This window comes from Sinocyclocheilus rhinocerous, unplaced genomic scaffold, assembly GCF_001515625.1.
Source record: "Sinocyclocheilus rhinocerous isolate Xijiao unplaced genomic scaffold, SAMN03320098_v1.1 scaffold898, whole genome shotgun sequence".
Taxonomy (NCBI): Eukaryota; Metazoa; Chordata; class Actinopteri; order Cypriniformes; family Cyprinidae; genus Sinocyclocheilus; species Sinocyclocheilus rhinocerous.
Window position 1 is genome coordinate 1,126,171 of NW_015652144.1, and position 14,019 is coordinate 1,140,189.

At 35.9% G+C, this 14,019-nt stretch overlaps 1 protein-coding gene across 1 annotated transcript in view; it reads right to left on the reverse strand.

Moving 5' to 3' along the window:
- The window catches only part of LOC107713636 (protein-glutamine gamma-glutamyltransferase K-like), a 23,798-nt gene that overhangs the window by 5,695 nt on the left and 4,084 nt on the right, over positions 1–14,019 (reverse strand). Inside the window, exons 2-12 of the mRNA XM_016519207.1 lie at positions 10,638–10,924; positions 10,334–10,525; positions 9,353–9,436; positions 5,687–5,785; positions 5,144–5,262; positions 4,523–4,648; positions 3,318–3,425; positions 3,015–3,192; positions 2,250–2,388; positions 1,942–2,134; positions 516–669 (exon numbers count right to left, since the gene is read on the reverse strand). Of these exons, the coding sequence (XP_016374693.1) occupies positions 516–669; positions 1,942–2,134; positions 2,250–2,388; positions 3,015–3,192; positions 3,318–3,425; positions 4,523–4,648; positions 5,144–5,262; positions 5,687–5,785; positions 9,353–9,436; positions 10,334–10,525; positions 10,638–10,923 (1,678 nt within the window). The 5' untranslated portion in view covers position 10,924. The remainder of the gene's footprint in view (positions 1–515; positions 670–1,941; positions 2,135–2,249; positions 2,389–3,014; positions 3,193–3,317; positions 3,426–4,522; positions 4,649–5,143; positions 5,263–5,686; positions 5,786–9,352; positions 9,437–10,333; positions 10,526–10,637; positions 10,925–14,019) is intronic.

The following is a 14,019-nucleotide window of genomic DNA, read 5'->3' on the forward strand; positions in this document are numbered from 1 at the left end:
AGGGTTGGTGTAGGGCAATAGAAAATACGGTCTGTACAGTATAAAAACCATTACGCCTATGGAGAGTCCCCACAAGGATAGCTGACCAGACAAGTGTGTGTGTGTGTGTGTGTGTGTGTTTACGGTTGTAAACCAAAGTTGGATGCTTTATTTTTTATGAAATAAAAAATTAAAATCTTTATGCAAAATCAAATGTCTTTAGTAGTAATACGACATTTCTTCACAGTTTTTGTGAGATTCACTCATATTACAATCTATTTCTTGTTCTATTGGCATTTGGATCTAATACAGTTTTCTCTGGGAAACTACACAAGTTCCTATACGAGCGTTCTCATCATTTTAATAGCATGTGATTTCATCATTATGTACATATTGGTCCTGTTGGATTATGCAATATTTGCTCAGGGCCTCTTCTTTGACAGCTATAGTCTATATTTCATGTGTTTCAGGTGGGTACAGGCAAAACGAGACACTGAGATTGATGTTTGATGTGTGTGAAAGTGTGTGTTTCGCACCTTCAGGATATTTGTAAAGGTGTGTGATGTCGACACGCTCGTCGGAGCCCACAGCTTTAGTGCTGATGCAGTGGCCGACTGCTTTCTTCTCACTGTGGATCTGACTGAAGGTGCAATCCAGGTTCCTCTGCCAGTAGATCTTATCACTGTTCACCTGCAGCAGAAAAAGCACAAGGTTTCAGCAGAAACTCCTTAAAGAGACAAGACTGTCAAGATAAATACAGGTTTCAAACAGGATCTTGCAGAGGGTATAAAGAAAATAGGAATTCCAACACGTCAGGACCGGCCTGTTCTGTAGCACATTCACATTTAACAGCATCCACATGTCTTTTAACTTCTGCACTGTGAAGTACTCCGAGTAAAACAGCACATTTAATGAGAAACATGAGAGCAAGTTGATTCTATCCGTTACGAATAAAAAACATAAGAATAGATTATGTCCAGTGTTGTTCTTGTTACCTCATACTATTAAAAGTCATTTTGGGTCATCAAATACAGCTGAAATATAATAAAATATAAATACAGTATTAGATGAAAAATGAAGCAACCTTAATGTTGTCTTGGCAGCTAACTGAAATGAAGCACGTTTAAGTTGCAGTACAAAAAATACTAAAACTGAAATAAAACATAAACCACTGAAATAAAACAAGAACTAAAAAGGAGAACATAAAAATGAAAGCTAATCTCAAATATGAATACATATTATAATAGTAGTATATAAATAATACTCAAATATAATATTTATCATATAAGAAATACATAATAAATACTCAAATATGGTGAAAGAATATGGTTTTGAAGAAATTAGCAAGGGCAAGTTATCATATTCTAAAGCAAAAAAATAATTTAATTAAGAAAAAACATGCCCAGATGAATTGTGCACAACTGCACGAATATAAAATTATAGTATTTTCCAGAAAAGAAGTTGCACATGAAAATAAGTCACAACGTGTCAAAATTGCATGTCACATTTCAGAAATAATGTAAAACACCTGTAAATAAAACTAAAACTAAACTTTTACAAATATTCTAAACACTATAAATATGTATTTTAATTCTTACTACATAAAAAGTCCTATATTCAGAACAGAACAGGAATTATAAGAAAAAAACACATTATAGTGGCATTCATTATTAAGTCTAAATGTATTTTTTATATTAATAACAGATTTGAATATCAGTCGCTTTGGAATATAAGTTGCAGTATGTTTCATATTATAAAAAAAAAAAGTGGCTTATATTCCAGAAAAATATAATGGTTAAAAGAAACTGGTACCCATTTCTGAAGTAATTTTCATTGAATGTGCACTTTGATTTGTGTGCAGTAAATATGATTAATCTAACATGCACTTTTCTAGACAGAAAGGATGTGAATGGCTCTTCTATGGCTGTTTATATAATGATAATTTGACGTGTCTGGACTCACCTCAGCGAAGACGAAAGGCGTGTCGAATTTAAGGTAGACCTGTCCAGAGCGAATAGCGGCCAGTGACGCCGGGCCACAGCGGAACGTCCCGTGACTGGTCTCCTGGGGTGTGGAATCCACGGCCTGCCAGCCACCCATACCCGGAGGCAGATCCGGACGGGCCATCCAGCAGTCATTCCACACATGGAAGTTCCTGCAAAAGAGAGGAAATCACGGATTCAGAAAGAATGGGAAATGATATACCAGTACAACAGCAGTCTAGGACTTATTTCAATAAAATAATTCCATGAAAATGCACAAATCCTCACCATACAGAGTCCGAGTTGAGATGATGGATTGGTTCCATATTCTCATCAAAATACACATCTGTTGTCAAGGACACATCCGTATCATGGGCAGACTGGAAATTAGTTACGGAACGGGTAGGAATACCTAAACATCTCAATACTGGGACAGATAGAGAAAGAGAGCATGGTTTTAGCCATTTTTGTAAATATTCAATGTAATAATATACACAGTAAGTCTTATTTACTGTGACTCTATAAACAGCAAAAAAGTAAGGGGGTGGCCTACACTTTTGTTATCCAATCACAATCGCTCTCTTTCAATGATGATTCAAACGCGAGTTTTGAGCTGTGTAGAGTAGACTTGTTGTTTGTTGTTTCTCTGATCACAAATGCAGACATGGTTTTATGTTTACGCAGCGCGATACGCAACGCAAGTACATTATATGGAAAATAATGTGTTTTTTTAACCTTAAACCGCATAAACACATTGCATTACACCAAATACACCAAATAATGTTCTTTTTAGCAATGTCATATGACCCCTTTAAAATAACTATTTGTGGTAGTGTGAAGAACATTTAAAAATCTAAAGAACCTCTTTCCACTATAAAAAACATTTTTTTTTATTCCATGAATGTTAAAGGTTCTTCATGGAACCATCAATGCCAATAAAGAACCTTTATTTTCTAGAGTGTATATGCCTACAGTTGGAATCCTGAATAACTAACCCTAAGCTTTCCTGTTGTAAACAATGGCAAACGGAGGCTGTTATCTGCTCACACACACCTGTGGTTGTGACCCCAGAAAACACCCAGCACTGGCCGTATTTGACGGGCGTTCCTCCTTCTCTGTGGTATTGTCTGAGGATTTCAACACTTCCACTCCAGGCCGTGGGAGACGTCCCACCCGCGTAATTCCCAGACCAGTTTCCCTCCAGAACACCAAGGTCATCCGGAGAATTGATCTAGAACGGACAATCAGATAAACTCACTAAGGGTTTCTGAGGTCACTGCAGGTAAAGAGTGTTTGTTAATCTGGCACTCTTTACAGATCTGTTCCAGCAGTATTGCTGGATGTGGTGGCACTCACCATGGCAGAAATGACTCGGACCACATTGACAGGATCTCCTCTACCCGAGGGAGGAACCTCGCTATTATCCAGCACAAACAGACAGGCCTCCAGAATTCCTTCATCAAACTTGATGGGAGAGAGAGAGAGAGACAACTAGGTAAAATCTCAAGTCTAGCTAAGCATGGCCCAAAATTGGCTTTGTTAAACAAACAAATTCTGGTTGCAAAGTTGCCACATATTTTTGCTATTTTGTAAGCACAGTAATCACATGTTTTTTTCCAAGCCAGTCCACAATTATGGCATAATTGATGTCAGATTTACCGTAAACGCCACATATAAACAAAATGAACTGTGGTTTGGTGCTTTATAAGATGTCTTTTCCTGTCTAAGTGGGCAGTTCTTGTGAGAATAAGTTAAAAAATGCTTCACGTTTTTGTGATATGCATTTATATTTAGTCATTTAGCAGACGCTTTTATCCAAAGCGACATACAAATGAGGACAATGGAAGCAATCAAAATCAGCATGTGGTGTTTTCCAAAAAAAAAAAAAAATCTAAATAGAATCATTGTTGTTAAACTAAAACTATTAAATATTGTTTTTTGTAATTGAAATGAAGCTGAAATAAAAAGTAAATATTTCTTGAAAAACTAAAATCAGAAACCAATTGTTGCATTGCCAACTAACTGAAATACATAAGTTTAAGTTGAACTACTAAAATTACTAAAAAATGAAATAAAAATTATTAAACATTATTATTAAATTCAAATGACAAAAGCACATAACAAAATTACTAAAAGTAAAATAAAAACGAACAACGAAAACACACATATTTATGTGTGTGTGTGTGTGTGTGTGTTTAATTGCTAAAACAATAAGAAAATAACACTGACCAATATAAGTATATGGTGTATATACAGAAAAATGACTAAATCATTACATTTTCTTTCATTAAAAAAATCTTTAAAATCATTTAAAAATTATGCAAAATAAAGCTCAATGGCAGATAAAATATGTATGGCTGTTAAATGATCAGTACACTGATCACTGGTAGTTGTGGTAAAACATTATGTTTTATATCTGTGTGTCAATTCCTTGTATTCCACATACAAGGTGTTCTTTTTTGTATAAGGTAAGAAGTTCCCACAAGGATTTATCAGTAGCATGTTTTTCCCAGAAAGTGCTTTATTCTGCTTTATTCTTAGTGCGTTATTTATCTTCGCACCTGGCCGAAGTTCCACGTACGAGCTCCAATCTGCTTCTCAGTGCCATAGTAGATTCTTCCAGTGTCATTTAAGACGTACTCCTTCAGCTCTTTCTCCCCCTCCATGTACACCGTGTCATCTGAAGAGAGAGAGAGTCACGAGGGACCATGAACAGACAGTTCCAGGATTTGATTCGGTGGTTTGGGTCATTTTAAAAGAAAGCAGTGTTATAGAGTGATGTCATCAATGTGTGCCACCGCAGGGCGTCTGGAATCTGCTGTGTTCTGCTTTCATAATAACACTGACCAATATAAGTATATGGTGTATATACAGAAAAATGACTAAATCATTACATTTTCTTTCATTAAAAAAATCTTTAAAATCATTTAAAAAAAATAATGCAAAATAAAGCTCCATGGCAGATAAAATATGTATGGCTGTTAAATGATCAGTTCACTGATCGCTGGTAGTTGTGGTAAAACATTATGTTTTATATCTGTGTGTCAATTCCTTGTATTCCACATACAAGGTGTTCTTTTTTGTATAAGGTAAGAAGTTCCCACAAGGATTTATCAGTAGCATGTTTTTCCCAGAAAGTGCTTTATTCTGCTTTATTCTTAGTGCGTTATTTATCTTCGCACCTGGCCGAAGTTCCACGTACGAGCTCCAATCTGCTTCTCAGTGCCATAGTAGATTCTTCCAGTGTCATTTAAGACGTACTCCTTCAGCTCTTTCTCCCCCTCCATGTACACCGTGTCATCTGAAGAGAGAGAGAGTCATGAGGGACCATGAACAGACAGTTCCAGGATTTGATTCGGTGGTTTGGGTCATTTTAAAAGAAAGCAGTGTTATAGAGTGATGTCATCAATGTGTGCCACCGCAGGGCGTCTTTAAAAAAATCTTTAAAATCATTTAAAAATTATGCAAAATAAAGCTCAATGGCAGATAAAATATGTATGGCTGTTAAATGATCAGTACACTGATCACTGGTAGTTGTGGTAAAACATTATGTTTTATATCTGTGTGTCAATTCCTTGTATTCCACATACAAGGTGTTCTTTTTTGTGTAAGGTAAGAAGTTCTCACAAGGATTTATCAGTAGCATGTTTTTCCCAGAAAGTGCTTTATTCTGCTTTATTCCTAGTGCGTTATTTATCTTCGCACCTGGCCGAAGTTCCACGTACGAGCTCCAATCTGCTTCTCAGTGCCATAGTAGATTCTTCCAGTGTCATTTAAGACGTACTCCTTCAGCTCTTTCTCCCCCTCCATGTACACCGTGTCATCTGAAGAGAGAGAGAGTCACGAGGGACCATGAACAGACAGTTCCAGGATTTGATTCGGTGGTTTGGGTCATTTTAAAAGAAAGCAGTGTTATAGAGTGATGTCATCAATGTGTGCCACCGCAGGGCGTCTGGAATCTGCTGTGTTCTGCTTTCATCGAATGCTCTGTGTTCTGGGCGTTATCGTCTGAACAAGAGGGAGGTGCAATCAAACGGGAAAAGGGAAAAAAAGGAGGCACTATAATGTAACGGAAATGACTAGAGGAGATACTAGACGACTGAAAAGATTACAAAATGAATGGAAAAATGACTCATGCTAGAGAAAGTGTAATGGAAAGAGGCCAGAAAGAGTGAAGCATTGAGACAGAAAAACACAGCAGGCTCATACATACTATAGTTTATGTAGGGGACTTTATATACTGGAAAGGATTTTTTTTTTTTTAAAGATGTAATCATATTAGTTTTCCTTTAACACAACATCACAATTAAATGAACATATGTCAAAATTTTCCAATTTCTGAAAGTGTTGGTATTGCTATTTAAAACTATAGCTATTAAAAATAATTTACTTAATTGAAATAAAGCTGAAATAAAATTAAATATAAATATTAGATGAAAAAAATTCAACTTAATGTAAAAAAAAAATTGAAATGTATAAGTTTAACGAATGACTCTAATGAGCCGGCTCTTTTTAGTGAATCAAAACCGTACAGCGCAACTAGTTTAGTCCGATTCCTGAATGATGAATCTCTTATGAACTAACAGCACAACTGAATCTTGATTCTCGAACAAACTACTAATATGAGCCAGCTCAATCACAACCATACAGCACAGCCAGTTTAGTCTGATTCTTGAACAAATGACTCATATGAACAGGTTCTTTTCAATCAAATCAGTCCAACCGATTACTGAATGAATGACTCTATTTAGTGAATCAAACCAAATACAGCTCACAGCTTGACTCAAAGCAGTTAAGTTACTAACTGGTCATCCAAATAACATTTTGTAGTTATAGATTATTCAGTTTTGAAAGTATTATTTTATAAAAACCTAATAATGACTAAATTAAATGTTTCCACATTTTTTATTTAGCATTGTTGTTTAATAGATGTAGTTAAGACTTCATACTGGACTGCCTCTAAAACTAAAAAGTCTGTATAAATACACTTTTTGCAAGAATTTCAAGAATCTATTATCAAACCAATCATTTGGCAAAGGAAAAAAAATGAGGTGGCCATAACAACCATCATCTAATCTTACATTTCAAAAGACCATACGAAAAGCACCTCAAACAAAACTGATTCCTGCTTGACAGAGATGATGTAAAACTAAAATCAAGCTGTTTTGTAAGGACAAGATTACGAGTTGCAGCCAGTAACTGCAGCAAAGACAAGCAGCTGCTGGAACACAAATGGATTACAAGATTACGTTCATGAAGACTGACGTAAGTCACTGGGCTGCAAATGGAAACTTGCACCTTCGTGTTGTATTGCATTAACAGTTGCCTGTGCAATATTTTAGGCTGAATATATCAGTGTTTCCCAGACGTGCTTCAGTAGAGGTGTGCGTTGGCTTCTTGTCAATGAACGAGTTCAGTTAAAAGGAAAGTGTAGAGTCATCTTCTATCTACGCAAGCTTGATTTCATATATCACTGCATTCTGAAATGTGGCATAACAGGAACAGGAAATTATGGCAAAAAAAAAGAGCATAAAATATCTTCTTAAGGTAAGACGATGTGATTTCCATAACTTGCACCTTTCAAACTAGTGGAAAGAGAACATCTGAAATAAACATTTAAGTGTTTATTTGATTGCACTTTATCTATTTGCATCTGTAGATTTCAATTTTTTATTTAATCATTGGATCCTCTGCAGTAAATGGGTGCCATCAGAATGAGAGTTCAAACAGCTGATATTTTAGCAATAGTTTGAAGATCGATTAGTTTCTTACAAACATGCAGCTTTTCATTAAAGTCATTAAATGTTGGACTGGAGTGGTGTGGATTGCTTTTGGATTATTGTGATGTTTTTATCAGCTGTTTGGACTCTCATTCTGACGGCACCCATTCACTGTAAAAATTAAGTGTTATAAAACAAAACAGACTGAAAGAAAGCAAAGAATGACAGGAAGGGGCCTGGAGTGAACGAGGGGCCAAGAAGGGAGAGAAAGAGAGTGGGAGAGGGAGGATATATTTGACATGTGAATCTCCAGATGAGGTGGAGCTGTAAAAGAAGCATCAGAAAAAAAATGCAGGGAAAGAAAAGGTTTACTGTGCTTGGAGTGAACGGTGATTTGGCAGACCTCTCTCTTTCCTTACAAAGCATCTCTGGCATTCAGTGCAGGAAGGAGGGCGGGCAAATCCCCACCCAAGAAAACTAGCTTTAAACTATCAGACTAATAAGGACTCAAATACTTTGAATCAATGCAGAAGCTTTAAAGTAAAAAAAAAAAAAAAGTGTAAAAGGTATGTTATTTTATTATTATATGCATTAAGTAAGTTCTCATTATTTATTTTGATTATTAATTTATTATTTATATAATATATAATAATATATATTATGTATTATTCATTATCTATTTATTTTGATGAGCATTTCTATTATGTTTGATTGATTATTGCATTGTTTTATCTAGTTCATGATTCTTATCAGATGCAACACCGTAATGAGTCTACATCGGGAAACAGACAGTGATCACAGTCTATTGTGAGGCAGTTCTTTTAAAGGGGTCATATGATGCGATTTCAAGTTTTCCTTTCTCTTTGGAGTGTTACAAGCTGTTCGTGAATAGATAAGATCCCTAAAGTTGCAAAGACTAAAGTCTCAAAACCAAAGAGATATTCTTTATCAAAGTTAAGACTCTGCCACGCCCCCTGGCCTTTAGAAGAACGTGACGAATTCGGTTCCAGGTTTCGAAACTCCTGATAAATGATTACACAAAGGAGGATTCCAGCCAAATCATTTCCAGACACAACTGTGCTGAAATCCGGGTTATTATAGTTCACTAAAACTAAAGTCAAAAATGTACAGTTAACTACAATAAAATATAAAAACTGTAAACGTCCTTCATTCCAGCTAGTTGCCAAGGTAACATTTTTCATTTTCAGACTTTAATTTCAAATGCTAAAGTAACTAAAACTAAATAAACTCAAAGTAAATAAATAAATAAAATTGATATCAAATATACAGACAAACAGAACACACACAAGATATGAAACGTGAAAACAGCTGTCTAAGAAAATCAGTACACATGACTAAAGAAGAAAAAGTCAAGTTGCTTTTTAATGAAACGTTACTTTCATGATCCAATAAATTCCTGGTTTTTGGGTTGAACATCCTGTTTCAATCTGAAATTTGGAGGTACTTTACTTTATTGTCTGTACAGATTTCATATTTGATACTGGCATAAAACCATACAATAAACTGTATACTGTACGTACACTTACATATCTATAGAACACATGGAACACACACTGTGTATGTGTATGTATACTGTTTACTGTGGTAAGATGGGTTGTGAATCTAACCACATCAGTTAGTTTGAAGGGTTGAGTTATCTTGTATCAGTGTGAAGTGGTTTGTATTGCTTCAGGGATGAATTCCTTCTTATCTCTCCCTCACTTCCTCTCTCTGCACCAGAGGTGAGCTCTATCACTGAGAGAGAAATTTCGAACACATGCATTTATGCCCTTATCACAGGATGAGCATTCCCGTCGTGTTTGCCAGTCTAAAACTAACAATTATAAATCACAGTCAACAGAAACAGCAGAAAGAAAGACTGTATTTTAATAACAACATATACTAGTTTTGTTCATGAGCATGCATGTGTATGGGGGACTGGGACTAGTTGTCACACTTTTTACTCTGGTGAATATTTCTCATGCTGGGTTTATTTCTGAATGTCAAATATCTTGAGTCAGCGTTAAATAAAATTTTTGCTCAGGAAAAAATATACACGTTACATTAAACACTGGTTGACACTAAAGTGGGGCATTTTACCACATTATATGGGGTAAGTTGTCACAATGGAAATTTGCTGTTTATTGGCATGTTTTTAAATGTTACATTCTTTTATTAATTTATTTTATATTCTATTCCTAGATTTAAAATATAAGATATTTAAGATGGCATTTCAGCAACATTTAAACAATAAACATTATAAAAATTGAAAAGGTTCTTGAAATTGAAACTTTCTGACCATATTTCCTTGATTTTTTTCAGTTGTTTGGAAAGCATGAATAGGTTTTTTTAATCATTTTAGATTTCACTCAAAAAGAGTCAAAGCCAAATAAATTAAATGAATAAATAAATAAATACATACTTACATACATACATAAATATAGTTGAAATATGTATAATGATTTTTAGAAATATTTATTTAGTTATAAACAACTGAAAAGGTCTAGATTTATACCTGTGTATAAATACCCTCTGAATACTTGAAGATTTCACTACATGTTTAAAACCAGCATACAACACTAAAAGATAAGATAAAATCATGTATTCGTGAAATCTGACCATATAGTTCCTGAGATTCAACTTCACGCTCACCTGTCTTCATTTCCAGGTGAAGTTTATCTGTGTTTGGGTTGAAAGGTCGTGAGAGGTCGAGCTCTATTTGAAAAGTCTGGCCTCTGCGGATGATGAGCTGGTCGCTGTTGTATTGATCCGTGTGATGCTCCTTCTTGTTCCGATCGGATTTCCGACTGAGCAGATCCACAGAACGCACTGCTAGAGTCAACTCTGATGAGAAAGAGGGAGAGAAGAAGAAAAGGATTGAGTTTGAGGAACTTCAGCTGAAGTTTATGAAAAGAAGTCTCAAATCTTATGTAAGTAATCAGACCGAGCTCCTCACCGTCCAGCTCTGTATCTCCGGTGGGAGTCAGCGGAGTCGTCGGTCCTTCATTCTCTCCGTCCCCAGCAGCCACACCATCCACGTCACCGCTCACATCATACGAGCTGTTCTGTCTCCGGAAGCAACACGGACAGGCTCTCCGAAACCAGCGGCGGCATCCGCTCTCTTCTTTCTTCATTTTGGACTCGGTGTGTCTCTCTGGGACGGCCTGGCCATTGCTGGCAGAAACACCATGGAAACGGCCGACAGCGGCGTTATCTCGGATTGATAGTCTTTCTCCTGGCATCCTGGAAAACATCATACAAAATAATTAGATGGAAAATAGTGTAAAGACTTGAAATCCACACACAGACAATAAATGTTTAGCAATGCATTTGTTGATAATTATTAATTGCTGAAGCAAATGCAAAGAGAATGCAAATGAGATTTTAAAACTAAGATTCATAATCTAAAGGACAAATAATAAAAGGACAATAAAAAATAGAGAATTTGTTATTTTATAAAAACATTTCTGTCATGACAACTCTTGGATGGATTGGCATGGTAATGTACATGACAATGTTAATGTATTTGGTCTTGGCGGAATAGATCTGCTACGCTGCTGCTGCGGCGGCAGAGCAAGTACCGAGACTTGCTACTGCCAATACATCCACAGCTGTGCTATGTGATAATGATGTCATTAGGTCAGATTGAGTCAGACCTATCGGACTGTGTCATCTAGAGTTTCATGCCAGAACTCTGTATTTAAAGGGTTAGTTCACCCAAAAATGAAAATTCCGTCACTTTGCGTTCACGACAGTACCATGACGCGTGAGTGTGGCGGCGCCGGCACTGACCCAGATCCGGCGTGATGACATCATTACGCTGGATCTGGGTCAGCGCTGCCACACGCTCGCGTCATGATACTGTCATGAACGTGTGTCCAATGTGACGCAGTAGAGACGAAAATGTGGAATAAAGTCGTTATTTTTGTTTTCTTTGCGCAAAAAAGTATTCTCGTAGCTTCGTAACTTTACAGTTGAACCACTGATGTCACACGGACTACTTTGTCGATCATCTTGGTACTTTTCTGGACCTTGAACGTGGTAGTTACCTTGCTGTCTATGGGAGGGTCAGAGAGCCCTCAGATTTCATCAAAAATATCTTAAATTGTGTTCCGAAGATGAACGAAGGTCTTACGGGTTTGGAACAACACGAGGGTGAGTAATTAATGACAGAATTTTCATTTTTGGGTGAACTAACCCTTTAAACTGACGTTTGTTTGATTGGCCAGAACATTTTATAGGAAAGAGCATTGTAGAAGTAGGCTAGTATTTAGAAATGATAAATAATACTAATATTTTAATTAGATTAGTATTCCATTCCAAACATAGCATAACGCTTTCTCCCATGTTACATAATCAAAAAGTTCAGCTGCATGAAAGCCACCATGGAAAGAAAAAGTCCCCATACATCTGCATTTCTCCACAGAGTTGTTAAAGTAATTGCCTATTTGGACATGAGCCGTAAACTTCGGCATGCTGTTTAAACATACAGGAATTTCCCCGCATTGCTTCCGCTGGCAGATGTGCCCCAGATTGCCATTAAAATATATGTCAGTGATTATTCACAAATGATCAGTGATCACTAGCACTTTGGTACAGAAAAGATTTAATGAAAAGGAACAGAAATGCTGACATTGCATGTGGATTCGGTCCCAGTGGCACTGAATAAACAGTAAAAATGAGAACCATGTGTTTCCTCCAAATGGCCTTGTGCTCTCCTCCATCTCCTCAACATGTTTTCTTCTGTTTTCTCAAGACTTTTCTCACAATCGCCAAATTCCATTTGTGAGATGCATTCCTTTCATCTTAACATAAACCAGACATGCCTCTGCAGTACCTTCTCAACAGAAAGGAGATTAAATGGACAGCAAATTGAGATTTTTAAAATATTGTTCTCGTCAGATTTTCCTCTTCAGACCCCAATAATCTCACTTTTAAACTTCAGAGACTCTCAAACAGTGCTCAGATTTGCAGAGATACAAACACCTGCAATACAAATCCGAAGATTTCAATATAAACTCAAACAGACCAAATGATCTGATATTCATTTGAAAGCTCTATACTCTAAACTATTGACTCATTTGTGCTTCTATGTTGATTTCTCCAAATACATGGATGTGATACATCAACAAAACATAACTGGGAGCTTGTTTGAGTCTCTTTAGCTATAAAAAGGGGCAAATTTTACTCAAGGCATGTTACTGATCTGTTATCCTCTTATTTAAATGTGTTGTAAGCAATTTCACCCATTTTGCTGACTTCCATCAGATCGAGCCTCTCAATTAGATTGCTTTTAAACACATCAGCTAACATGTTTGGTTATATTTACCTTTTAGTTAAAAAAATGGCCAAAGGTTTACCAGTATAACACATTCAAACACACACAGCTCTGCTCATAAGTCTGCAGCTGTATATGTGAATGTGTTCAGACCAAGAATCTGTGCTATGCAGCTCTGGATGACTGTAAGTCACTGAAGCCTGCAGACTGTATGCCATGAATACTACAGTTACAGGACAGACCAGAGGACAAATGTGAATGCAAATAACATCTGCTTTGACATGTTTTATTCAATTAGGAAATATGCATTCATGATTGGTGTCATGAAAACTTTCACAAGGCCTGATGAGTCGCCTTCAATTTAAAGGCTCTCACAGGAGCAAACACTCAAAGACTCAAAGCAATTCAAGCAATTCTCTGTCTTTAACCAATGAGCCACCCAATTTCCTACAAGACTCATGAGGTCACAACCTCTACGGCCCTGCAGGCACAAACTTATCTGTCTAGGAATGAGAAATCATAAATGAGAGCTCTTTAATGCCTCAATTGTTTCTTCTAGACAGAACAAATGAAGACTTTTGCTCCTGCTTCCATGTGTCTTGTCTAGACTCTCAGAATAGATCTGAATTATAACATACCAAATCAAAATAAAAGTCTGATGGTTAAGCGTTTGAAAATGAAGAAATTAAGAATAAACAATAACCATAAATAATAGCATTGTCACATTAAAGTTTTAATTTAAAATAAATTATTATATTGTTTCATTTTAAAACGTTTCTTAAATACTCATTTTTTAATTTTACAGTGGTGATTATTTATTATTTTATTTATAATATTATTTTTCTAAAATACTACTTTGTATTTAACAGTGAAATATTACAATAGTAATAATTTGCTTTTAATTTGTACATTTATATTTTATAGTAATTAAAAAAAAAGAAATTTATAGTAGTACTTAATAATTATGAAATACTTTTTCGAGGTTGCAGGGCTCTACGCTTATTTTTCTTTTTAGGAGCGCTTGTGCTCCTAACTTAAAAAATTTAGGAGCACCAAAATT